The sequence below is a fragment of the Hibiscus syriacus genome, unplaced genomic scaffold (genome assembly GCF_006381635.1).
Source record: "Hibiscus syriacus cultivar Baekdansim isolate YM2019G1 unplaced genomic scaffold, ASM638163v2 tig00010533_pilon, whole genome shotgun sequence".
Lineage (NCBI taxonomy): Eukaryota > Viridiplantae > Streptophyta > Magnoliopsida > Malvales > Malvaceae > Hibiscus > Hibiscus syriacus.
This window is the reverse complement of record NW_024062223.1, coordinates 1267049-1293988: the sequence shown is the minus strand read 5'-3', so window position 1 is coordinate 1293988 and position 26940 is coordinate 1267049. Positions and strand designations below refer to the sequence as shown.

General features: G+C 35.4%; 3 protein-coding genes and 1 pseudogene across 3 annotated transcripts; 3 read left to right on the top strand and 1 right to left on the bottom strand.

The window, feature by feature from the left end:
* The first annotated feature begins 6005 nt into the window (after positions 1-6005).
* LOC120203943 lies at positions 6006-8100 on the top strand (annotated as a pseudogene).
* Positions 8101-9611: 1511 nt separating this feature from the next.
* On the top strand, positions 9612-15155 carry LOC120204177 (SNF2 domain-containing protein CLASSY 1-like). Its single transcript, XM_039204286.1, has 7 exons — positions 9612-9720; positions 10294-10355; positions 10724-10971; positions 11038-12471; positions 12565-12702; positions 12830-14778; positions 14896-15155. The coding sequence occupies exons 2-6, from the start codon at positions 10307-10309 to the stop codon at positions 14741-14743; spliced, it is 3783 nt and encodes a 1260-aa protein (XP_039060217.1). The 5' UTR covers positions 9612-9720; positions 10294-10306; the 3' UTR covers positions 14744-14778; positions 14896-15155.
* Positions 15156-15833: 678 nt separating this feature from the next.
* LOC120204176 (abscisic acid receptor PYL4-like) lies at positions 15834-16642 on the top strand. Its single transcript, XM_039204285.1, has one exon. The coding sequence runs from the start codon at positions 15956-15958 to the stop codon at positions 16592-16594; it is 639 nt and encodes a 212-aa protein (XP_039060216.1). The 5' UTR covers positions 15834-15955; the 3' UTR covers positions 16595-16642.
* Positions 16643-21046: 4404 nt separating this feature from the next.
* On the bottom strand, positions 21047-25928 carry LOC120204001 (protein trichome birefringence-like 33). The gene is made up of 6 exons (XM_039204113.1): positions 25743-25928; positions 25286-25628; positions 22905-23082; positions 22620-22819; positions 22377-22535; positions 21047-21386 (listed from the first exon to the last, which is right to left on the bottom strand). Exons 1-6 carry the CDS (start codon positions 25918-25920, stop codon positions 21047-21049), a joined length of 1398 nt encoding a protein of 465 aa, XP_039060044.1. The 5' UTR covers positions 25921-25928.
* Positions 25929-26940: the final 1012 nt, after the last annotated feature.

Here is a 26940-nt window from a genome sequence, read left to right as displayed (position 1 = left end):
TAATATACTTATTATTATATTTAATATTTTTTAAAATAAATAAAAAATTACAGTAACAAGTCCTCTCTCTCCCCTCATTTTATTTGTTAATTACAACTATCTCAAAACAAATATTTTTAAATCTGTCATGGACCGATGGATTTTTTTATGAAAATTTCGTTTCATTACTTATAACGACATTCTTATTGTGCTTTAAATCTACTTTCTAAGATTCTTAAGTATGCAGCAAGCTTCACCAACTATGTTAATTGTTCCTCCTGTTTTGTTCACCTATTTTATCCTTTCTCTTTCTCTTAAACCTAAAGTTTAAAAACATTACACGTATGGATGTTAAGTACATACTTAAATTGTTAACCGTGTTGGTAAGCAGGTTGATATCGCTCAAATAAAGTCTCGGGTTTGAGTCATTGTGTATGCAGAAAATTCCCGTTGAGAGACTCGCATATCAAAATCAGATGTGCGACGTGTATCAATCCGGATTAATTAAAGTGAAACCCTGAAATCGGGAGTATTGAAAAAAATACATACTTAAACGTGTCTTCGATATGACTAAAACGGTTTGAAATGAAAACGTGATATATAACAATACACGTATGATCATGTTTTAGCTCAACAAACATGATAGCATGCATACAAAGCATTCGTCACATGGATCTTCTCTTAACTGTTCTACGACAACTTAACTAATTCCGACATATGATTGGTTCAAGTCTCCACCCGACATGTCGTTAAGAAATCTGTTGTTAGACAATCAAACTCTCTTTATTTTAATAATAATCACCACCTAATAAAAATGGACTTTTTATTTACTTGTTTTTCAATCTGTCCGCTCTCTACTACATTTATGTTTTAACCCAATGGTTAGTCATTTCAAGAAAACTTGTTTAAAAAAATTTAGCTCTTCTTGTGTTTAAGTAGTAGTAAGAAGTTCGAATTCGAAATTTTGGGTTTAAAATTTATTCGAACTTGAAGTTAATTCGAGATTAAAAAAATAAATTTTTAACTTGTAGATAAATAACTGCCTCGTTTTCCTGTAAATACACTATCTCAGAAGTCAGTGCCATAGGCAAAGCTTTTAGCTAACCAAGCTTTGATTAAATGGAGACTTTCAAGACATTTTTCTTCGTCTGCCTTGGTGTTTTCATTGTCATCTGTTCTGCATTGTCTGCAAATGCTGAAGTTCATATACATAAATTTTTGTTAAAATTGAATATCTGGGCGGAATTATATTTTATTCCCTCAATGTATCAATTACAACAAATAGGTCCTTTATATACAAACAACTCCTATAACTAACTTAATAACTGAAAGCTAACGAACTTAACAAACTAACAGATTATGCAACTACACTAAAACTAGTTAACACTTTTTACACTCCCCCTCAAGTTGGTGGTTGCAAAGACGTCTTTAAACCCCTACTTGAAAACTAGATATTCATGTTGATGTACACCCAAGGCTTTAGTCATTAAATCTGCTTGTTGCTCCCCTGTCTTGATATGTTCAGTTTGTATCAAGCCTTCTTGGATCTTTTCTTTGACAAAGTGACAGTCTATCTCAATGTGTTTAGTTCTCTCGTGGAAAACTGGGTTAGCTGCTATTTGCAGAGCCGCTTTACTATCACACATTAGCTTAGCTGGTGTCATATTTTTCAAGCCCAACTCAGCCAACAGACCCTTCAGCCATACTATTTCTGCAGCCGTCCCTGCCATGCTTCTATATTCTACTTATGCAAAAGAGCGTGCAACAATGTTCTGATTCTTAGACTTCCAAGAAATTAGAGACATTCCAAGCTTAACACAGAAACCAATTATAGACTTTCTGGTCATAGGACAAGCAACCCAGTCAGAATCACAATAGGCAAACAACTTGCACTCACTTGTTGCATTTAATAAAATCCCATGTCCTGGATTTTTTTTTATGTATTTACCACTCTCAATGCAGCTTCAAGATGTGATTGTTTTGGTTTATGCATGATCTGACTCAGGAAATGTACAACATAAGCAATATATGGCCTTGTGAGAGTCAGATATATTAATCTGCCTATAAGTCTCTGAAAAATAGATTTATCTTGCAACAATTGTTCATTGCTACAAACTGCTTCATCAGACTCAGCTGTAGTAAGTTTCTTGTTTTGCTCAAGAGGGGTCATAGCTGGTTTAGCTCCCCCTACTCATGTTTCTTCAATAAACTCTAGAGCATACTTTCTTTGATTCAACACAATCCCTTCTTTTGATCTTAGAACCTCTAATCCTATAAAGTATTTCAACTCTCCAAGATCTTTCATTTTGAAATTCTTATTCAAAATGTGCTTCAGTTTTGTTATCAATATCTCATTACTGCCAGTGATTAAAAGATCATCAACATATACCAACAAACAACTATATCACTCTCTTGTTGTTTTGTGAACATTGAATAATCATACTTGCTCTGCATGTAACCAGCTGTAAGTAATGCTTCTGTTAGCTTCAAATTCCATTGCCTATAGGCTTGTTTCAGTCCATAAAGTGATTTATGCAACCTACAAACCTTGGACTCCCCTGGCTGCAAAAACCATCAGGAAGTGCCATATACATTTCCTCAACTAAGTCACCTTGTAAGAATGCGTTGTACACATCCATTTGATAAAGAGGCCAAGAAAAAAATGGAGGCAATAGCAAGAACAGTTCGAACAGTGACTAGTTTAGCAATTGGAGAGAAGGTATCTACAAAGTCAACTCATTCTCTTAGATTGAATCCTTTAGCAACAAGGTGAGCTTTGAAACGCTCAACATCTCCATTAGCCTTGTACTTGATTCTGTATACCCACTTACAACCTATTGGAGCTTTCCCTGAAGGCAAAGTAACTATAGTCCAAGTGTTGTTTGACTCCAAAGCATCAATCTATTCCTTCATGGCTTGAATCCACAGAGGGTTAGTGATGGCTTCAGGATAGGTTTTTGGTTCACTTAAGTGAGAAATAAAAGATAAGAAACTTTGAGTTTTAGAAGGTAAGTGAGAATAAGAAATGAAATTGGAAATGGGATACTTACTTGGAAGATATGAAGATTGGTAGGATTAAACATAGTCATGTAGCCAATTAGGAGGTTTGATAGTCCTAGTAGACCTTCTCTGAGACAGACACTGATTTTAAGGTGGACACTAATTTTGAGGTGGAGCAAGTGAACTAGAACATGGACTTGAAGATGGAATTTGTAAACTAGTTGAAACTTGAGGTGATGCAGAAGCAGAAGAATAATAAGAAGGAGGATGAGGAGGAGGAGGAGAAAAAGAAGAAGAAGAGGAAGAGAGACTAGGTGAAACAAAATTTACTGGATTAGATGGTGTAGAAATTTCAAGAGTAAGAAAATCAGAATCATCAATGAGAGGCTGAGCAGGAAAAAAGAGAAGGCTTGTTTAATGGAAATGAGGAAGGAAAAATAGTCTCATGAAAGACTACGTCACTATTGACAAAAAAAGATTTTGTATGAAGATCAAAAAGTATATAGCCCTTTTGAGTTGATGAATAACCCATAAAAACGAAAGGTAAGGCCTTTGGAGAAAATTTGTCCTTATAGTTAACTTTAGTCGCATAACAAAGAAAACCAAACACTCTCATATGAGAAAGATTAGGTGATTTTTGATAGAAAACTTCAAATGGGCTTTTCCAATTTAGAACAGCAGTAGGAAGCATGTTAATGATATAGCAGGCTGTTAAAACACACTCACCCCAAAATTTGATAGGAACATGAGAATGGAATCTTAGAGCATGGGCTACCTCTAAAAGATGTTTGTGTTTACGTTCAGCAACCCATTTTGTTAGGGTGTATGAACACATGAGCTTTGGTGAATAATACTAAGGGATGAGAAGAGTTCATAACAGTTGTCACTAAAAAACTCACCATCATTATCACTACGAACATACTTAACTAAAGCAGAACGATGGTTTCGAACAAAATTAAAAAATTATTTAAGAAAGAGAATTGCATCACTCTTAAGTCTCAACAAGTAAACCCAAGACAACCTAGTGTGATCATTTACAATAGTAAAAAAGGATCTATGACCACCGTGTATGAGATTCTATAGGGAACCCACAAGTCAACATGAATTAGATCAAAAGGTTTAGGTGACCTAGATGAACTAATGGGAAAGGGTAACCTTGATTGTTTTGCAAGAGGACAGATAGAACATTGCTTAACAGAATTTTCATTTAATGGAACAGAACACAAAAATAGAGTCTTATGCATTTTAACAGAAGTGGCATGCTCTAAACGTGCATGCTAAAGCATCACATTATTATCAGAGGAAACAGACATACAACCAGAATCAATTTTGCATTCAGATGATGACAAATCAGAAGTAACATTTGTAGAAGACAAACCAGAAACAAGGTCTTTGGAATTAAACAAATAGAGACCACGAGCTTCCCTACCAACCCCCCTCATCTTCCCAGTTAAGAGATCCTGCAAAATGCAAAAATGAGGGTAAAAAATAATACTGCAATTGAGGTCTTTAGTAAGTTTTAACACTGACAACAGGTTATGATGAAAGTTAGGAACATACAGTACATTTGGAATAACATCAACTGAGTTAAAATGAAAACTACCACTATGGGTAATTGGAATAGTTTTACCAGTAGGCAGGTGGACAGAACTAGGCTCACATGAAGTTAGAGATTGCAAACAATGGATTTCAGACACCATATGGTCAGTAGCCCCTGTATCAAGTATCCAATGAAATGAATTAGAAGAAGCAGGTGAGCACGTAGAAATAATACCTGCTAGGTTGACTGCTGCATCAACCGAGGGAGTTTTACTCAAGAGCTCAAGGATCTGATGATACTGAGCCGTTGTGAAAACTGGAGCAGTATGAACTGTGCTTGAATCACCAGAATGTGACTCATGATCAGATTCAAGCAATGGGGGATTGGTAGCAAGAGATGCTTGAGAATTCTTCTTAAGAGATAACAGTTGTCACGCTTATGGCCTTTTATTTTGCATAAATCACAAACGACAGTGAATCACCTTCAATCAGAGTTTCCAGAGGCATTGGAGTACATGGCAGTAACATCCGAAACATCAGATAGTTGAGCTCGTTGTGCTTCTTCTTGCACAATCATAGAATATGCTTGATTCACGTTCGGTAGAGGTTGCATAAGCAGGACTTGACTACGAATTGATGAGTAAGTATCATTAAGGCCCATAAGAAATTGCAATTGCTGAGAGGCCTCGCAATTACAAGCTGAAAGAGGAACTAGGGCGTGATATTCATCCTACAATAATTTCAATCTCGTAAAATAGGTCGAAACTGTTGAAACACCTTGATTTAAAGTAGCAATTTCATGATGCAAGAAATAGATTCTAGATCCATCTACCTGGTCGAATCGCTCCTTCAAATCATTCCAGACATGAGCAGCGCTTAAAGCAAACACAATTCCAACCGAGAGATCACTGCTCACTGTGTTGAGAATCCAGGACAGAACAAACGCATTACAATGTTCCCATTGAGAGTGCAAGATCTCATCGTAATCCTCTTTGCAGCAAGTGCCATCAACGAGACCTAATTTATTCTTTGCCAGCAGCGTGATTCTCATAGAGCGGCTCCAGATGTTATAATTGTCGATGCCAACTAGGCGATGTGAAACAAGAACGCCGCCCGACGTATCAGATGGATGCAGAAATAAGGGATGGTTGATGTCGAGCACAGCGGTGGTGGCGGTGGTGTCAAGAGTATTCATTTCGTCGAAAGGAATCGCCCAAAGCAATAACTAAACGAGAAGAAAGGAATATGGGTTGAAGGAACAAACGAGTAGAGTGAAAGCGGCCCGAAAATAACCTGGGCTAAACCGATACCATGTTAAAATTGAATATCTGGGTAGAATTATATTTTATTCCCTCAATGTATCAATTACAACAAATAGGTCCTTTATATACAAACAACTCCTATAACTAACTTAATAACTGAAAGCTAACGAACTTAACAAACTAACATATTACGCAACTACACTAAAACTAGTTAACACTTTCTACAAATTTGTTGTACGTCTTCATTTATTTCTCATGATCTTCATTTCTTCATTGTTTTGATTTGATTTAGATCAAGGAGTTGATGTTGGTGATTTGAGTAAAACAGGTTGAGGCAACAAAAGTGAAGAGGCTGTGCAAGACTCACAACTCCATCACTGTCAATGGAATGTTTCCTGGACCTACTTTGGAGATCAACAATGGCGACACCCTTGAAGTTCTTGTTCTCAACAAAGCTAGTGATAATGTCACCATCCACTGGTAATTCTTTCATTCATGCATGCCATCATCCTTATGATTATTACTTTCTTTTAACATATAGTCATTTGCACATTTGGCATGTAGGCATGGTGTTCGGCAAATGAGAACGGGATGGGCCGATGGTCCGGAAACCATGACTCAGTGTCCGATTAGGCCGGGAGGAAGTTACACATACAGGTTTACAGTTCAAGGTCAAGAGGGAACATTGTGGTGGCATGCTCACAGTTCATGGGTTAGAGCCACCGTTTATGGGGATCTCATCATCCGTCCCAAAGACGAAGAATCCTACCCTTTCCCGAAGCCGAAACACAAAACACCATTTAGAAATGTTATACATCTGCAACTCCGTTTAGAGTTGAATGGTGATCAAACTGAAATGTTATGTACATTTGATGATTATGATTAGGTGAATGGTGGGATGTAAACCCCATTGATGTAGTGAATGAAGCAACAAGAACAGGGGCAGCTCCAAATGTTTCTGATGCATATACCATCAATGGCCAACCTGGTGATCTCTATAAATGCTCCTCCAAAGGCAATTTCCTTAATTCCCTTGGTTCAAACCGAGTGTTAACCGTAATAAACGAAATTCAAACTCGAGTTACTTGTGTTTATTTTTGCAGAGACTACAATAGTTCCTATCGACTCTGGCGAGACGAATCTCCTCAGAGTGATCAATGCAGCCTTGAACCAACCGCTTTTCTTCAAAGTAGCAAACCATAAGCTCATTGTTGTTGGTGCTGATGCTTCCTATACCAAACCCTTTACCACTTCTGTCCTCATGTTAGGCCCTGGCCAGACCACTGATGTTCTGATCCGAGGTGATCAGAAACCGTCTCGATATTACATGGCGGCTCGAGCATACCAAAGCGCATGAAACGCACCATTCGACAACACGACCACCACCTCCATTCTTGAATACAAATCAGCTTCCTGCAATACCAAAAAATGCAAAGCAGCCACTCCAATCATGCCTTCTTTACCAGCCTACGATGACACCAACACTGTCACAGCCTTCAGCCAAAGTTTTAGAAGTAGAGAAAAGGTCGAAGTCCCGACCGACATTGACGAAAGCCTGTTCTTCACAATTGGTCTCGGACTCAACAACTGCCTGCCGAATTTCCGCAAGCGTGGATGCAAAGGAACCAACGGTACACGTTTCACAGCAAGCATGAACAATGTCTCGTTCGTGCTCCCAAAGAACTTCTCATTGTTACAAGCTCACCAACAAGGAATCCCAGGGGTGTTCACCATAGATTTCCCAGGAACCCCTCCGGTGAAATTCGATTACACCGGAAACGTGAGCCGATCGCTCTTTCAACCGGTTCCGGGAACGAAATTGTACAAACTGAAGTATGGTTCAAGGGTACAAATCGTGATTCAAGACACAAACATTGTGACACCAGAGAATCACCCGATTCATCTTCATGGATACGATTTCTATATCATTGCACAAGGCTTCGGGAACTTCAATCCAAAAACAGATACTTCTAAATTCAACCTTGTTGATCCACCTTTGAGGAACACGGTCGGAGTGCCGGTGAACGGATGGGCAGTCATTAGATTCGTAGCTGATAATCCAGGTAAAAACATCATTAAAAAACCCGTCTTTCTTTGATGAAATCATTGATTTTGTTTCTGTTTTTGGGAATAACAGGAGTGTGGCTAATGCACTGTCACCTGGATGTTCATATCAATTGGGGTTTGGCAATGGCATTCCTTGTTGAAAATGTAGTCGGAGAACTACATACAATCCAACCACCGCCTCCAGATTTGCCAATATGTTAACAGAGAATTCATCATCACCATACCAAAAATTAGTGCAAATCATAACCCCAACAAGAAGGGTTAATTGCAGATTTTCCTCCTATATTTGTATTATTTCATTACACAACATTCATGGTAATTTTGAAGCCTTTCCTTTTCGGGATTCAGCATTGTTTGTTTTTTTAAACATCGATATTCAATCTATTAATCAATTAATTAGAATCGAAATAACAGTTCAGGTGTAAAATATACTATTCACAAGAGAAAATGGGGCAAAATCAAAAGGAATTAAAACTTGAGGATCTAAGTATATATATATATATATATATATATATATACTCCTTTATATAATTGGGTGTAACAGAATAGAATCTTACATCAGAAACGTTGTAAGCTGAAGAACAACAACTGGAACGCAATCTTAAGGAATTTATTCTGCAGTTTTGGTTCTTACACCTATTCTTATATTGTCAGTGAAATTATGATTATCCAAAGAATTTTGATTTTAATTAAAAATGATTATGACATGACGTTATGATTATTATTTTTTGATACGCCTTCTTTTGATTATTAATACTTATAGTTAATTAAAGAAGTTCTTATATTATGTTTAAAAGTTTATTTTTATTTATTTATTACAAAAAATACTTTAATTTTATATATTTAAAAATATTATTTTGATTTTAAAATTAAAATTATTATTAATTAATTTAAATCTTCTTTCAGACTCTTAATTTTCAACTTAAATAAATTATTCTTTCTAAATATTTTTTAATAATTTTATACATAATTTTTAAGTATGTATGAATTCTTAATACAAAATTAATTTAACTAATAATATTACAACCACAAATCAAAACATAAAAAGAATTAAAATGTTTAATTGAAAAATATGTGCTGAATTTTTCTCATAACTTTTAGATTGAAAATGAAAGTTGGAGTTTAATTGAAGAAAAAAACATAAAAAAATAAATTTTTTTTTGTTAAGTTAAAAATGAGTTCCCATGCGGTGAGCATGCAATAGTGCATCGTTTACAGTTGAATAACCCACAAATTCCCCAGTAATTTGCCATTAGATTGACCAAGTTCAACAACAATGGTTACACAAAATTTCATTATCATATTTGTAAGAATCTGGGTGAAAAATGCAAACTTTTTCAATAATGAGAAGAAAGAACAGGTAAAAGATATTCCCAGTGAATTCAGCTTCAGTCACTGCAGTTATAATTGTTCATCCTACACGTGCTTCTGACCTACCATGATGTAAAAAAAATCCCATTTTTCATCAGCATAATCCAGCACTTTTGGTGGTGGCCCCTAAATATTCCGCAAAGAAAACTCAACTACCAATGATGGTCAATCACCGACGTCCATTCACAAAACCGTTATCACCCCATTAATACCCTCTTCTTCTTTCCTTATTTACCAAACTTGCCATCCTTGCCTGCTGCTACGTGCACGGGCCACAGCTCTTAACTTTTTGAGATCATGTAAACTAAAAACATAAAGTCATTTGCACAGAACCCCAGATTTTCATACATATATTTTATTTATAGAACTCTTCGCCCCCACTGTCCTTGTCTATCATTTCATCCCTGTCCCCCTTTTTTTCCCTCACTCTCTTTCAGTGTTGAATAGTTGCAGTAATCTCTTTGGAATCTGATTTTGTTTAACACCCAGACTCAGTTTTCAGGTAAATGTTAAGTTCAAGCTCTCGTTTTTCTCCATTTATCATCATGTCTTCAGCTGTATTCAGTTCATTTGATCATCTCAAAGACGGCTTCTCTGTGTTCATAGTGTTCATAGCAACAGTTTTGGAATTTGATTTTTGGTAGAACTTGGATTAAACCATGCATGAAATGGGGAGTTGTGTTTCTGTCAATTGTTTAATAATATAATCTACTTTTTATGGTAAAGTCTGGTATTTCTTTTGCGGTTTTTTTTTCAACCCCCTTTCCTTATCTGTGAAAATGGTGTAGATTTTTACTTTATAGGGAATATTTCATTGATCCTGCTGTTTTTTTCAGGTAAAGTGGAATATTTACTGTCTGCTGTTAATAGTTTTACTGGAATTTGTATGGCATTCTTAGCCTTGAAAGAAGATGTTTGTTAGATTATTACTTGTTCTATCAGTGTACTTTTTAGTTTTTACCATTCTTTTCCCTGTAACCATGAGTTTTATTTTGCTTGGATGAGCTTCAAAATGACTGTTTTTTAATCAAGTTTTGCAGATATATGTGACTGTGATGTATTCATTTTGTTGCAGAACTGATAACACAATGAGGAAAAGGCATTTATATCACCCGGAGCATTCGTTCGACGAATATCGTAAGCATTATTACCTCCTAGCAATCTGCATTTTCGGGTTTGAATCGGAACTCATCAGGTTTAGACAGAGTGTGTAGCTTTCGAGTTGTTTATCATGCATATTAGGTATATATTTGTGACATTTTGCTAGTATTGAAGGGGAATAGCCACTTAGTTTACTGCTTGAAAGATCAGAAAAGGTCGGTATATGGAAGATCGATCGGTCCCGATCGTTGAAGTAAATACTGTTCTTCGAATGGTTGAAATTTTTACTTTGTTTAGAAGATTGATTCATCTTCATCTTGTCTCTAACATGTTACATAATGGTACTGTCATTACTCTCCACAGTTCTGTTTTTGCATCACCCTATTGATTTTGTCCTGTGACAGCTTTCGAGGTCTTCATCCGAGACTCGTGGCATGCTGTGAAACTCATACGAATTAAGAAGGGATACATGACTTTGCATATTATAGATGATCAGTATTTGATCGAGAAGAAACCGTTCGCTGATTTCCGTGTTAGGTCTCGTCAGGCGACTTTGCCCGATTGCACTTGCTTCTTGAGGCCTGGTATTGATATATGCGTCCTTTCCTGCCCAGAGAAGACAGAGAGTCAAGATGTCGAGACTCCGGAGCCTGTAAGTTATACTTTCTTGAACATAGATGATTCCGGTTTCGGTCTAATGACTTTGTTTATGTTTTAGGTGTTGGTCGATGCTAAAATAAGTTCCATCGAGAGGAAGCCTCACGATTCCAAATGCTTGTGCCAGTTCTACATAAACTTCTATGTTAACCGCGCTCCTCTCGGTTCGGAGAAAGGATCTGTTAGCACAGAGACTAAAGTGGTAGGAATTGATCGAATTCGTATCCTACAAAAGCTCGAAAAGCATCCATGTGATGATCAGCACTATAGATGGAATGTCTCGGAGGACTGCTCGACACTGAAGAAATCTAAGATATTTTTGGGGAAATTCTCATCCGACATGTCGTGGCTGATCGTTACGTCTGTTTTGAAGCAGATTGCATTCGATGTCAAGTCCGTGCAGAACAAGATTGTGTATCAAATTCTAGCTGAAGATGATGAGAGTCCCTCGAGATATAACAATTGTCTCCACGCAGTAAATATCACATCAGAGAATGGTATTTCTGTGTCCAATGTGATCCAATTTGATCCCCTCGAAAATAATGAAATCGATGCAGCTTTTAGAGCCGATGAGACCAAGCAATGGCCGGTTTACGATGCTATGAACTTGCGACGCTCTAAACGCAGGTTTGTACAACCCGAGCGTTTCATTGGTCATGATTGTCCTCCAGGGACAGAGACTACATTTTATCTAACAGCTGCACATAGAATAAACATCCGCAGAGAAGAGGAAGACGAGCAAGAAGCGGATATGGATATGCCGATATCACACTTGTTATGCATGAATGCGAGTCCTTCAGAAGAACTTACCCTGCCTGAAACACGAGACGTCACGCCGAACAATAACAGTACACCGAAGGAGGTAAAATCAGATGTGACTACTTCTCAGAAACCAAGTGGGAAAGGTCGGGGGAGACCTCGTGCAACTAATCGGAGTAAACATCAGAATAATCTTGCTATCGTTCCTGTGTCTTCCAAAACCGATGCTCTAGCTTCCGGAAACTTTCATGTCCTGAGAAGTCCGTCAAATTTATCGAAAGAGATCGAAGAACTCTCAACGTATTATTATAATATGAAACGCTGCCGTGCGAGCAAGCAGAAGAAAATTTCTGCTTTAGACTATGTAGATGGCGGGAATGTGTGGAAGGGAAGACCTCAACCATCAAAAGTACAGAGTAAAAGTTATCGATCTTCTCAAACACGAGTGGAAGATTTCGATGATCCGAAAACTTACAAAAAGACAACTCTAGGTGCCGGTGCGTACAATAAACTTATAAATTCATATATGAAGAATATTGATTCTACATCAATAAAAGACGAGTCGCACATTATCGACCGGTGGAATCAGTTTAAGGAAGCAACAACAGCGGAAATGAATAGAAAAACAGAACCAGAACAACCACAGGTTGAGGAGGAGGAAGAAATGTCGGAAAACGAAATGCTATGGAGAGAAATGGAACTATGTATGGCATCGACTTACTTCGAAGATGACGAGGTAGAGTTTTTTGAAACTTCTTATGGATTAAATTCTTGCTTTATGTGATAATCTGTTGATGCATTTGTGCCTTTATAATTGAATGATTCTCAGGCTAGAGTATCTGCCGAGTCCCTTCGGAAAGCTAGTGAGAGTTGTCGGCATGAATTGAAGTTGGACGATGAAGTCGGGGTTCTATGTCGTATCTGTGGCTTTGTTAGCACTGAAATAAAGCATGTTTCTTCACCATTTGTAAGTTCGAAACTCGAGACTGCAAGCTGTTCCGGTTACCGCTCTCTTTTTATTGTCTCCTATTGCTCCATTGCCTGTTATTTTTCATTGCTCTACTATGTGTGATAAAATGTTCTCCATTTTCTAGCTGGAACGTAAAAGCTGGATAGCAGCAGACGGTAAAACGTGCTACGAAGATGAGCCGGAGCATAAAGCAGATGAAGGAGAGGGCTTGAATCTTTTCTGCAATTACTCTTCTATAGGAACACCATTGTCCGACGAAAGCGATAATGTATGGGCGCTGATCCCTGAACTTAGAAAGAAGTTACACTTCCACCAGAAAAGGGCCTTTGAATTCCTATGGCTAAATATCGCAGGTTCTTTGGTACCTCAACTTATGGAACCAGCCTCGAAGAAAACGGGCGGTTGTGTAGTTTCTCATACACCGGGATCCGGTAAGACTTTTCTCATTATCGCATTCCTTGCTAGCTACTTGAAGTTATTCCCGGGAAAGAGGCCTTTGGTACTTGCCCCGAAGACAACTCTATATACTTGGTACAAGGAATTCATCAAGTGGGAAATCCCGGTACCGGTTCATTTAATTCATGGCCGTAGAAGTTATCGAGTCTTCAAAAACTCGATGAAGTTTCACGGAGTACCAAGACCTAGTCAAGATGTTATGCATGTTTTGGATTGTCTCGACAAGATACAGAAGTGGCATGCTCAACCGAGTGTTCTTGTCATGGGCTATACTTCGTTCTTGACGTTAATGCGAGAAGATGCAAAGTTCGAGCACCGAAAATTCATGGCTAAGGTGCTGCGTGAAAGTCCGGGGCTCCTGGTATTGGATGAGGGGCACAACCCGAGAAGTACTAAATCGAGGTTGAGAAAGGTTTTGATGAAAGTCGAGACAGATCTGAGGATATTGCTTTCGGGTACATTATTTCAGAACAACTTCTGTGAATATTTCAACACCCTGTGCGTCGCAAGACCGAAATTCGTGCATGAAGTTTTGAGGCAATTAGACCCGAAATACAAGAAAAAGAAGCGGTTCGACAAAGCTCGCCATTTGTTAGAAAACCGAGCAAGAAAATTCTTCCTAGACAAAATCGCTAGGAAGATTGATGCTGGCGTCGGAGGCGAGAGGCTGCAAGGTCTTAACATGTTGAGGAACATCACAAACGGATTCATCGATGTCTATGAAGGCGGGAATTTCGACTGCCTCCCCGGTCTACAAATTTACACCCTAATGATGAACTCAACAGACATACAACATGAGATTTTGGTAAAACTGCACAAAATAATGTCTACATATACTGGCTATCCATTGGAATTGGAACTTCTGATAACACTTGCATCGATACATCCTAGTTTGGTCCGGACTTCGAACTGTAGTGCTAAATTTTTCAGTCCACAAGAGTTGATGCAGCTTGAGATGATGAAGTTCGATTTTAGAAAAGGTTCCAAGGTGATGTTTGTTTTGAACCTTGTTTATCGAATCATCAAGAACGAAAAGGTTCTCATCTTCTGCCACAATATCGCCCCCATTAATTTGCTCGCGGATATGTTCGAGAGAATCTTCCGATGGCGGAGGGGTAGAGAAATATTAGTCCTTACAGGAGACTTGGAGCTATTTGAGAGAGGACTAGTGATGGACAAGTTCGAGGAACCAGGTGGTGCTTCAAGGGTACTAATCGCTTCGATTACTGCATGTGCCGAAGGCATTAGTTTGACAGCTGCGTCGCGGGTGATCTTATTGGATTCGGAATGGAACCCTTCCAAAACAAAGCAGGCTATTGCTCGGGCTTTTCGGCCTGGTCAGCAAAAGGTTGTGTATGTGTATCAGCTATTGGCGACAGGCTCACTCGAAGAGGACAAGTACCGTCGGACCACATGGAAAGAATGGGTATCGAGTATGATTTTTAGCGAAGCGTTCGTCGAAGATCCGTCTCAGTGGCAAGCAGAAAAGATCGAAGATGACGTATTGAGGGAGATAGTAGCAGAGGACAAAGTTAAATCATTCCATATGATCATGAAAAACGAAAAGGCTTCAACAGGTTGACGACCATAGCGAAGCTTCCCACCACAGTAATAACTGTAAGAAACTGTCATTTTTATTACAGATTCATCGTCAAGTCCCCGTTAGGATCATTAAACTACTCCTGCAGCTTAACACTGTGTCCCGCTTTTTCGTGTTTCCGTATTCGTTGATAGGAACTCGAACCTCGAACGAGCGTCGACTCTTTAAGGAGAGACCAACAGGTTTGTTCTCTCTTCAGCTTGCTTGTATTATGTTCTCTGCAATGGACCATTATCATCGTGCTTTCTACAGGTAACAAACTTTTTAACTTGTAAAATGGCATGATCTTCCTGCTTTCCCATAATTCCCCTTTCTCGATCGAAGATATTTATGTCGCTTCGATATTCATGTCCGAGACATGAGTATCGTACGCGATATGATCCTCCGAATACATCGAAAAAATTCGAACAAACAATTTCATTTAAGGACTATATATGATGCTTAACGGTTTATCAAAACCATTATCATTCTGCAAGTAGTACAGAGATCTATCTTTATAGTCTACTTAATATTGCCACCCTTTCCCGTAAATTAACTACTATAATCATGGTCTCAACCAGTAAAAATTCGGGTCAAATTCAGATTTTGACCCGAGTGATATAATTAACAATTTGGATTTAAAAAATTTCGATTTCATCCCAAAATATTATGGTTTTAACTCGGTTATAGTTAAATTTAACTGTTTTTTACAGTTGACTTCATTTTTGGAAAAAAAATGTTTTTTGTACTATACATTAGAAAATGTATTTTAAGTGTTATTATTATTAATGGTATTTATTTTCTACCCGGGGTCTGAAAAATAAAACAATAATGATAATAATAATAATAATAATAATAATAATAATAATAATAATAATAATAATAATAATAATAATAATAATAATAATAATATTCAACAACCATCATTGAAAACAACCCAACATTTTAATAAACTTAAAGGGAAAATAAATAAGAAAATGTGTGGAATCTTATAGTTTGAATAAAATAATTGGAAAAATCTTCCTAGACAAAGTCCAAAGAAGCTGCAACTTGTCGATCCACTTGCAGTGTCCGTCGTAAGCCTGTTTGGTTATTAAGAAAATACCCCAAGAAAATCCTCAAAACCCTCCCTTTTTGATCTTATCGTATATATTCAAAACATGTTCTTCATTCCAGTGCCAAATCTCTCACCCTCAGATTAAGCCACCCACAACAATGCCTTCCTCTCTGCAGCTCCACCGCACCACCGCCACAATCTGCGGCTGCCACCACCAGGAACAACCTCAACCCTATGCCACCCTCACAAGCTTCTTCCCTCTCCCCAACGGTCTCTCCGTTCCCGACATGGTCTCTGCTTACCATATCCACAACTTGGGTCCCGACCAGTGTTGCTCCGCCGTGGTTCAATCCATAAACGCCCCCGTGGAAACCGTCTGGTCGCTCGTTCGCCGTTTCGATAACCCTCAGGCTTACAAACACTTCGTCAAGAGCTGTGACGTCATCGTCGGCGACGGAAACGTAGGCAGCCTCCGTGAAGTCCACGTGATATCGGGTCTCCCCGCCGTCTCCAGCACCGAAAGACTCGAGATCCTAGACGATGAACATCACGTGCTTAGTTTCAGCGTCGTCGGCGGTGTTCATAGGTTGAACAATTATAGGTCCGTCACCACTGTACACGCTTCCGACAAAGGTAACGGGACAGTTGTCACCGAATCATTCATCGTTGATGTACCGCCCGGTAATACTAGAGAAGATGCATGCACTTTCGTTGATACTATTGTACGTTGCAACCTTCAATCTTTGGCTCAAATAGCTGAAGATATGGCAGCAAAAAACTCATCCCCGTCCCTTTAAATTAATTGTTTTGTTTTTAAATTAATTTTTTTTCGAGATACGATATTGATCTGAATCGATCTGTTAGTAACAACAGATGAAATATCTATCAGTTAAATTTTCGTATCGAGATTTAATGATCAAAATAGAATCTTTGATAAAGTTGAAGGTCATTTTAGCATACTATAATCAATGATCTAATGTAATATTTATATTTCACTCTTTTTTCTTTACTTTTGAATGGTTTTTTGTTCAACCCATTCAAAATTGATGAAAATTATTCTAAAGATTTGGCGTTCTATTTTATTGCTCTAATCTCCTTCGACGACCTTTCGATGACGATAGTTTTTAGACATACTATATGTATTCTCGAATAAATGTTTCTTACTGTTTGAATTTTTCAACAAACATATCAAATTCCTCAAATTTAAGAAAACCCTCAAACCCAAAAACGATGAATTTTTTATGTTTAATTTTGTGAGTTTAATTAGGTTTTAGAAAAATTTAAATCAATATACTCAAAGAAGACCATGAGATGAATTCATTGGTGTTCAAGATGGTCATAAAAGATGTCGAAGAATGATCATTTCTAACTATCGTTAAAAGTTGATGAAAAATCTTACTTTTGATGAAGAAAATTGTGAGGTGGAATAAAAATTGTTTTTTTTTCTTCGTCCGGTGAGTGATAGAATGAAGCATTTTAAAGTTTTTTTTTAAATTAATTTGGGTAGGTACAAGATAATATTTGTTCAAAGATAACTCTCAATCTTTTGGCATTGAAAGCTTGCACTCATGGTATTTCTGGTGCTCAAACTCGGATTCTAAAAAAAACACAATTCCTTGGCCACGAAAGTCACTTAGTTATTGCGAAGTATTATAAAGTTCAATACTAAAATTGATACACAACCTAAAATTGAGTGACTTACGGTGTCATTTACCCTAAATTTAATAATTTTTATAGGTTTCTTTTGAAAAGAGGTTAAACAATCAATATAATAATTATTTATTTATTCAAATGTTGATAATCTCATAATATAGATCATATATTTAGGGAAAATATAAAAAAAATATAATTTATAAAATCAAAATGTACGTTTCAGTTCAATAATTTATTAATATTTTTTAATATATAAATTAAAAATAAATAAATAAATATTATATATATATATATATATATATATGCAAGTTGAAATGCAAGTGGTTGGGTAGGAAATCAATGTTTCACTTGTTTAAATAGCTAAAAGAAAGAAAAGGCTACCATTTTGTTTGCGTCTCGAAGCTGATTTGACTGCTCAAAGCGTTCATCACTGGAAAATTAATTAATTATTTTTCCTCTTTTTTTTTTTTGGTAATTTTCATGAATTAATGTATTAATTTTATTTGTCTGAAAAATAATATATTTTGTTTAATGATATTTTTTAAGGAATGATGAATAATATTTAACGATAATCCAAAATGTCCGAATCCAAAGATTATTGCTTATAAGTTATCCAAAAATCCTAATTAAAGTGATTTTTGTGTTAAAACTTTGGAAATCCTATACTGCCCACTTGTTAAATTTAACGTCGTGCGATTTTTTCATTGGGTAAATTGCATGTTTAGTACTTAAACTATCAGTTTTGATTTGTTCTAATACTTGACTTTTAAAATTTTTAAAATCATATCTAATATTTTTGTGTTTGTTTCATTTTAGTACCTATATCAAAAACTTAACATTAATTTTTGGAAAAAAAATGAAAGTTTAGGTTCTAAAATGGACAATTTTTTTGAAAGAAACTCATGGGCCTCATTAAAAACCCCTTCTAAACCTAGTAAGGGCAAAAGAGTGCCCAAATTATATTGATCAAAGATCAATGACATCGTTTTTAACATTCTGAGTAACGATGAGTAACGATGTCGGGACAAACCGACTCAAAAAACAAAGAACCACCTGAATTTAAAGCCCAACTTGCTAATGCGTGAGCAACCTAATTACATTCTCTAAGAGTATACAAAATACAAAAACGATGATGATCCTGAAAAATAGTACGAGCCTCTTAAACATACACCCCAAGGATGGAAATATCTGTAGAAGTTCGTGTAATCTTATGGACGAGCATCAAGGAATCATTTTCAAATTTAACATCAGACCATCTCATATCACAAGCCATTCTAAGACTAGCGAGTAAAGCATATAGTTCCACAAAACTCGTCTCAAAACATCCAATAAAATGGACAAAATTGATAGTTTTGGTACTAAAAACATTAAGTTTTTAATGACGGGATACTAAAACGAAACAAAAACTCAATGTTAGGTATAATTTTGAAAAAAAAAAGTTTAAATATTAAAATAGACTAAAACTAATAGTTTAGGTACTAAACGCGTAGTTTACCCTTTCCAAATTTTGAAACAGCCTGGACATCTGGTAAGAAAACCAGTCGATGGCACTCCTACACGTGCTCCTTGTATGCAACTTGATCAAGAAAACAAATGTCTTTTCTATGTTGGAGATGCAAAAAGCTATATTCTACATTGATCGGATATTTATTTTTAAGTATTTATATATAACTTTTAAATTATTTCTAAGATAATTATTCTCCATGGTAAAATTTATTTTATCTCATGTGATTTTATTTATTCACTAATAAGTAGTAATATTTTATTTTAAAAAGGTATTTTTTCATTCATAAATTAGTTTAAATTTTACTTTCATTTAATAGTAAAAAATTAAATTTCCTTTTAATTGATAATTAAATATTCTCTTCTTTTTTGAATAGGTCTAATGTTTTATTCAACCTCATATTTGAATTGAAAGTGTGATCTGGCTCTTAAACATTGATGGATTCACTAAGGTGTGAGAGTGGACCGATGCTCATAATAAATTTTGAATTTTTCTGAGATATTTACTTATTTTATCATGGTTTTCAGAACCGGACTGATTAGTAAACCGGTCATGTTATCGGTTCACTGGTTCAATCGGTCCGATCGGTTGGAAGAACCGGACGACGTCATAATTATTTAAAAAATTAAATAAAAATACCAAAAATATTTAATAAAAAAAAATTTATATCACAATTTATATTCAAAGCAAATCATAACATATATAAGTTAAAAACCATAAAATCTAAGTGAAACAAAATGATTCAAATTAACTACAACATAATACTTAAGGTAAAACATATTAAATAATAAATATAATTATATAACTATAATTAAAAAATAAATTTGGGGCTAAAAAAATCATAACAAAATGATATTGTTTGGTTTAATTTTAAAAAAAAAACAATCGGCTAAGAAACATAGAAGATCATCTCAACTAACTTCTATAAATAATAGGGGTAATTTGGCATTCAAAATCATGGAGCCTTTTGGTAAGCATTGAATGAACTATTCTTTCACTTCAATCAAGCTCGAATTTTAGGCTTCAATCGAGCTTCTAAATTTTTTTTTGAGTTCAAGCCTTTTCGAGTTCAAGTTTCAATATTATATTTCGAGTTCGAGTTAAACTTCATAATTTTTAGTTCGTGAGTTTGAATCGAGTTGAGCTTACTTTTAAATTTTTCAAGTTCGAGTCGAGCTCAGCACTACTCGAGTTCGACTTGGCTCGTTTAACAAACGACGTCGTTTGGTTTAATTTTTTTTTCAAAAAAAAATTGGCAGTTTTTTCTGGTTTTTCCCGGTTTTTTTCAGTTTTCAGCCGGTCCGGTTTGAACGGTTCAGCGGTTCTGGCCGGTTCACTAGTAGCAGTTCAACCGGTCTAGATTGAACCGGACTAGGCAACGGTTCCCGGTTGAACCGGCCGATCCGGTCCGATTTTCAAAACAATGTATTTTATTAATTATATTCACTCTAAAATTTTATTTATCGATAGAAATATATTATTAATATGTATTCTAAAAATTTTATATTATTAATATTTATATTGTCAATAAGATAAAATATCTCTTTTACACATTATATTATAAATTAAAAATATATTAATTTAACTTATTTTAATAAATAAAATATATTTAAATTAAATTATAAAGAAATATAGATAACAAATATAATTATAATAAAAATATAAAATGAATTTAAAAAATTCTTCTCCTGGATAAAACGTAATTAATATATAATTAATACATAATCTATAAAAACAATTGAATTTTAATTTTTTTTTAGTAAAGGGGTAGAGGCCATGCATCACTGTAAGAGTAAAAGCATAACTTTAATTCTAATAAAAAATTTGATTGATTTTAAAATCACCCTTCTAAACGAACTTTTACCTTTAAATTTTACCTGTTTGATAATGATTTTATTTTTGAACCCGACTTTTAAACCAAAAGTACGTTTAGACAGTATTATCAAGCGAACCCTAACACTCAAAAGAATATAACATAGTATTAATTTTCACCCAAACCCTCTTAAATACTAAACATATATTTCGAATTTGAACCGATAATTACAATTAAAAAAATGGAAGAAAAAGCAATCACTTGTTTATATTTTAGTAGTTAATTGGGATAGAGTAGCTTGGTAAAAAGAAGCTCATTCCAAGTATCTTGAAGTCCAGGCAAACACCAATGAACACAATCGGCATAGCTAACCGGGTTAGCCAACTGCTGGGGCGTCAACGGACTCCATTGCTTCTTGTAGATCGAGGTGTGCGCATCTTTGCGGTAGCTCGAGAGCTGAGTGATGTTGAGGAACGTGATTGGGTACTTCGATTTGCTGAATTCTTCGCCAATTATTTGCATTATGTCCATGTTTTCGGATCCCCAGTAATTCGGATCTTCGATCAAACTTGTTTCGTTGTAACAGTTCCCGCCTGGTTGGCCTCCCCATTCTTGGCTCCTATTTTCATTGATCATCGATGTTAATTACCCCAACGTTTATTCCAATGGTCATTTTAATCTCCGTTTTTTATCCGTACTTTAGCCACTAACATTTCAATTTTCGGTCAAAATGTTTCATGTTGGATCAAAACCGTTAGTTGACTATCAATCAACGTATGTTACTGACGTGATGCTTTCATATGTATTTAATTGTTTGTGTGATAAGTGTCACGTTATCACCTTGGATGATTTGACACTTTCTACATCATCATCTTAAACGATGTGACAAATGTTATACCAACACCTTGGATGACATAACATGTGACACATAAGCATTTTAACACATGTGAAAATGTCACGTCAACAACATACGTTGACTGTTAATCAATTAATTATTTCTATCTAACAAGGATAAATTCGATTAAAAATTGAAACGTTAAGGTCTAAAGTACTAAAAAAACAATAGGAAACATTGGAGGCTAATTTTAGCATTATATCTTCCAAGTATTTCGAGGTTTTATTTGAAAAAAAAACTCTAATTCAATTAAATCATTATCGCTTCAAGTTCAAATTTAACGGAGAAGTTGATGTGAAAGTTAAAAATTTTGATATAATTACAGATTTGATCATTGTTACTTATAAGTGACACCTGTAGCCAATGATGCATATTTTCATCTGATTCAAAGGTTAAATTTATTTTGATATTTTTAAAATTAAGACTAAATTGATAGAATATACAAGTAACATGGATCAAGTGTGTAATTATACCAAAAAATTGTAACTGACACTTCACCTTCTCCGTTAAATTTTTAACAGCACGTGGGTTGATTAAATCATTTAAATAGTTAGATGGTCAGATTGACGAAATTAAAACATAGGTGGTCAACGTAAAAAGTGGTAATAGTTTCGTGGTCATACTAATCGTTTACCCAATAATATATTAGACTCGATAAATGAGTTCACCCTGCAAATGTTGCACTATTGGAGATAGAGAAATGAGTTGACTCACTTGATATGCAAAGGAGACATGCCAGTGAAGAACACCCTGGTCTTGTTTCGATCCATGTTCTTTCTCACCCATTTCAACATGCTTTTCATCGCCACCCGATAAGCTTCCTCCGTCGTAAACTCTTCCATCTCCTTCTTTTCGTCGTTGAATGATCCTTTCCTGTCAATACACCATTCATTCCTTTCAACATAAATCAAATATTCATTGAAAAATTTATAGCAATTCAATCAGACAAGGCAGTACAAGAACTTCATCTTCCGGCCTGTCATCCACCACAGATATGTGTTGAATACCAACACATCCACGCCTTTCCAGTTCCTCCCGTGCTCGTTGATCGACCCTTTTCTCACCATTCTATCGGCCACTCTGTGAACGATCGCGTTATCCGAGTTCGACTCGAGAAGGAATGGCGCCCAATTAAACTCAATCGTCGCGTTGTAATCCTAAAAGAAATAATAAAATCGATTCCGACAGATTATTTTGATACTTACGAATACTATAAAAGAAACATTCGATATACGATGATACCTTAGCTCGGAAGACAGTCAAAGATTGATCAACGGTAGATTCCATGGATTTTGCATGTGGAGGGAGAATCCCATGAAGAAGGCAAACCATCGAGACAAATTGACCCCGGTTCAACGAGTCTCCGACAAACATCATCCTCTTACCCCTCAACGACTCTAGCATCAATGTCGCATTAAACCTTGTAGACAAACATCAATATTTATAAAATTAAGACATATATAATCAATGTCGCATATATTATTTCCGGTCGAATCATATCAGTTCATCTTTTCAAAAGACCAACGATTAAATACTAATTAATTGAAAACACATAGTAAACCTGTAACTATGGGGGGGGGGAAAGATTTAAATCTTGATTATACTATAGGCTAAATTTTTCCAACTATTTTGACTTTAACAAGTAGCAAGTAAGAACCGAATCGAACCAATATACAACATATTTTTCTATTATGCTTAGTTGAACCAACCATCGAGAAGTTCTACGGTGCGACACCTTAATATACGGTTAAAATAAGGCGCTATCGGTTTTGTTATTATTTAAATAACAAAACCGGTAAAAATAACCTAAAACATTATTATTTTTACCTAAAACATCATTTTTTTTAATATTTCCGGTAAAAGTACTCAATAATAATAAAACCGGTAGAAAAATAATAAAACCGGTAGCGCTTTACCAATACCGGTAATACGCCCAATAATAATAAAACTAATAGAAATATTAATGTTTCCAGACATTTTTTATCGGTTTTGTTATTTAAATAATAATAAAACCGATAACGTTTTTTTAGTCATTTATTAAGACTGCCGCACGTAATCCATCTCGCCAACCATTAGGGTGCGTTTGGTTCACGGAATATAAGATTACCGGTGGGAATGTAAGATTACCAGGGAATATGATTACTGAGAATGTTGTATTTTGTGTTTGATTGGCTTAGCATGAATGTAAGATTACCGTGTTTGGTTAAAAGAATAAAAGATTATTGGAATGTATATTTGACCAAATTGTCCTTATTATATATTTGTTTTTTTTAACAAGTTGAAAAATATTTATATATTTTCTTTAAAAAATTTAAATTCATAAAATTTATATAATTTTTTTTACAAAATTGAAAATATAAAAAAGTTTAATGAAAGGGTAAAATTTTATTTTAACCCCTGAACTTCATATAAAATTTTAATTATAGACTTTTTATAAATCTAAAATAGTTTAAGGATAAATTTGTAATTTAACCTTCATATAATTTTTATTATTCAATGACAGAAGAATGATATTTTTAAGGGGGGGAAATTAAGGGCATTTTAGTCCAAAATGTCGGTAATTCAACAATACCTAAGGAAAGGGAGGTCATGATATTCCAGATAATATACCCCAAAAAATCTACTATTAGTAATCTTACATTACCGGGAATGAGATTTCCCAGCTAACCAAATGAAAAAACGTAAATTCCATTCGTATGGGCCCATCCAAACTGCCCTTAATGCATAATAATCATGAGGAGAGAAGAGCCCAGATCAAAGTGGACCCCGAGTACAGCAGATACGTATACTAATTGCAACTTATAGTAGTAGTTACCACGTCCTAATATTCCGTTATTATACTTAATTAAAACAGACCCTTACTTGCTACCAACCACAAAACAATGAGTATTATATTACAAAATTTTGTTAAAAAAATGGTAGGTTAAAGGTAAGAATATTCTTAGAAATTTTATATTTACATATTAATTAGGCATTCTTTTATATGTTCTTATTAATTGTTTTATTTTATTTTTTAAAATTTATAATTTCACATTATTAAATTCTTAAGAGTAAGCTACGCATTTAGTATATAAACTATCAGTTTTGGTTCGTTTTAGTACATAAACTTTTAATTATTTCAAAATCATCATATATAATATTTAGTTTTTATTTCATTTTAATATATGCTATTTAAAATTTAACGTGTTTAGTATCTAAACTATCAGTTTTGGTACATAAACTTTCATTTTTATCAAAATTTAGTGTTAAGTTTTGAACGGGGTACTAAAATGAAACAAAAATTAAAATTTTTAACGGTGTGATACTAAAATGAAACAAAAACTAAACTTTAAGTATGGTTTTGAAAAAATTGAAAATTTAAGTACTAAAATGAATCAAAAATAATAGTTTAGATACTAAACGTGTAATTTACCTAATTATTAGATAAACCTGGTGAGGTAGAACTAGACTAGATTACAGTTCAAATGTGAAATATTTTAAACACGGCAGTTGGCAAACATTTGAAAAGTCCGAAAACAAGACAAGGACATGAATTCATTTAGGTTTTGTTTGTCATTTGTGTCTTGTTTTTCTTCACGATGATCATAAACAGATTAGGGTTTTGTTCATCTGGAGTTAATTACCTGGGTATATCACATCCATGGGGTTGCCATCGCCATTTCTGATACTCTTTATCCGGTCTACCATGTTCCTGGCACGTCAACTGCGGTTGAATGTACGGACAATCCGGCTCTTCATAATGAGGTCGAGTTAACTCATCCCTGACCCACCTCCCACTGAATATGTCACACCCTTCTTCGGTTCTCCCTATCGCAAACGGGGGTTTCGGCGTCGTTTTGGTCTCTACTTTCGGCGGAACGAAGGTACCTCCTTCGTTCGAGACCGATTTATTATTATTATTATCGAATTCTTGATTGTCCCTTCCAATAATATCGTCGACGAATATTTTTGTCTTTCTTTCCTTCCCTATAACCATAAACACAACAAAAAAAAAACAACATTACGTATATCAGTCAAGTCCTAATAAAAGGGGGGGCGGGGGGTGGGGGAAACAATGACTGAGTTGAAGAACTGAGTCACCTGTTTGAGAGATGGGATTGGATGAAACGAGGTCGTTTCTTCCAAAAATGGAGAGCAAGTCTTGACAATAGAGAACGAAAACGAAGACGATGAAGGTTAACAAGGTGTAAAAGTAAGGAGAAAGACGAGGCTTTCTCAGAACTAAAGAGGTTGAAGAAGGTGGCAATGGAGGCTTCATTTTCAGGGTTCAAGGTGTTTTTTTTTTTTTTTGGAAAGGGGGAGATTATTGAACTGAAACCATTTGCAATGAATAAAATATAGAAACGTTCTATGGTGGTTGAAGTTTTCCCATTTTTCAATGTTTTCTATTTGATTAATTACTATAAAAAAGATCCTTTTGCCACAATTTAAAAATGACGTGAGAATAAATTATAGGAATAAATTATTAATTGTAGGGTAAAGTACACAAATAGTCCCTCGACTATAGGGTATTATTTTATTAAGTCTTTCGATTATTAAAAGTTACAAAACGTGTAACACCCACAGACCAATGCAGGAGACCCGATCCGAGGTGTTACATTAGGGCCACGGGAGCGACCCACAGTAAAAATCCAGGAAAATTTTAAATTTTTTTGTTAAAACGTGTAAAACCATTAAACAATTTATATATTAAAAGTAGAAATTAACAATATCCATAAACAAAACAGGTTTCAAACTCGGATATAAAAACATATTACAACCTACATGCCCTCTAATCACATGCACCGTACTCTGCATGTAACGCTGGTGGAACTCCTATACCGATGTCGATAGCTACACTGATTCAATTCTTTTAACCTGAAATGGAGGGTAAAAGAGTGAGCTTCGGGAAGCTCAGTAATACAGAACTACAAACTGATGCTGAAGGACATGCAGATAATAGTCAAGCAAAATTTTCCTTATTGATTCAGACATCTACAGAATTTTGCGATGAGCTGAGGTCCCACTAATATTTAAGGTAGTAAAAGACATGAAGCTTACAGTTCAGAGGAAACGTTCGGAGGACTAGGTTTAGGAGGTCAGAATAGGGTGTTTGGTGTGTTCCCACAAAACTAGTGAAAAGATACAAATCTTTTTAAAACAATAACGGTTTAAAACATATTTTTAAAATCATAGTAAAACCTTCCAACCGAACGCCAATATGCAGTTCACCGGAACTGCATCCATAAGGACTTATCCTAGGCCCAAAGGGCATAGGTGCCAACCTAAGGGAGCACCT

What these genes read in the sequence shown, in the direction of transcription:
- LOC120204177 (XM_039204286.1), top strand. Translation starts at nt 10,307, where the DNA reads ATGAGGAAAAGGCATTTATATCACCCGGAGCATTCGTTCGACGAATAT. An exon ending in ATGTCGAGACTCCGGAGCCT is followed by an intron (nt 10,972 to 11,037) that starts GTAAGTTATACT and finishes TTTATGTTTTAG; the next exon opens with GTGTTGGTCGATGCTAAAAT. An exon ending in AGCATGTTTCTTCACCATTT is followed by an intron (nt 12,703 to 12,829) that starts GTAAGTTCGAAA and finishes TCCATTTTCTAG; the next exon opens with CTGGAACGTAAAAGCTGGAT.
- LOC120204176 (XM_039204285.1), top strand. Translation starts at nt 15,956, where the DNA reads ATGCCTTCCTCTCTGCAGCTCCACCGCACCACCGCCACAATCTGCGGC.
- LOC120204001 (XM_039204113.1), bottom strand. Translation starts at nt 25,920, where the DNA reads ATGAAGCCTCCATTGCCACCTTCTTCAACCTCTTTAGTTCTGAGAAAG. An exon ending in CAATCCCATCTCTCAAACAG is followed by an intron (nt 25,629 to 25,742) that starts GTGACTCAGTTC and finishes TTATGGTTATAG; the next exon opens with GGAAGGAAAGAAAGACAAAA. An exon ending in TGACTGTCTTCCGAGCTAAG is followed by an intron (nt 22,820 to 22,904) that starts GTATCATCGTAT and finishes TATTTCTTTTAG; the next exon opens with GATTACAACGCGACGATTGA.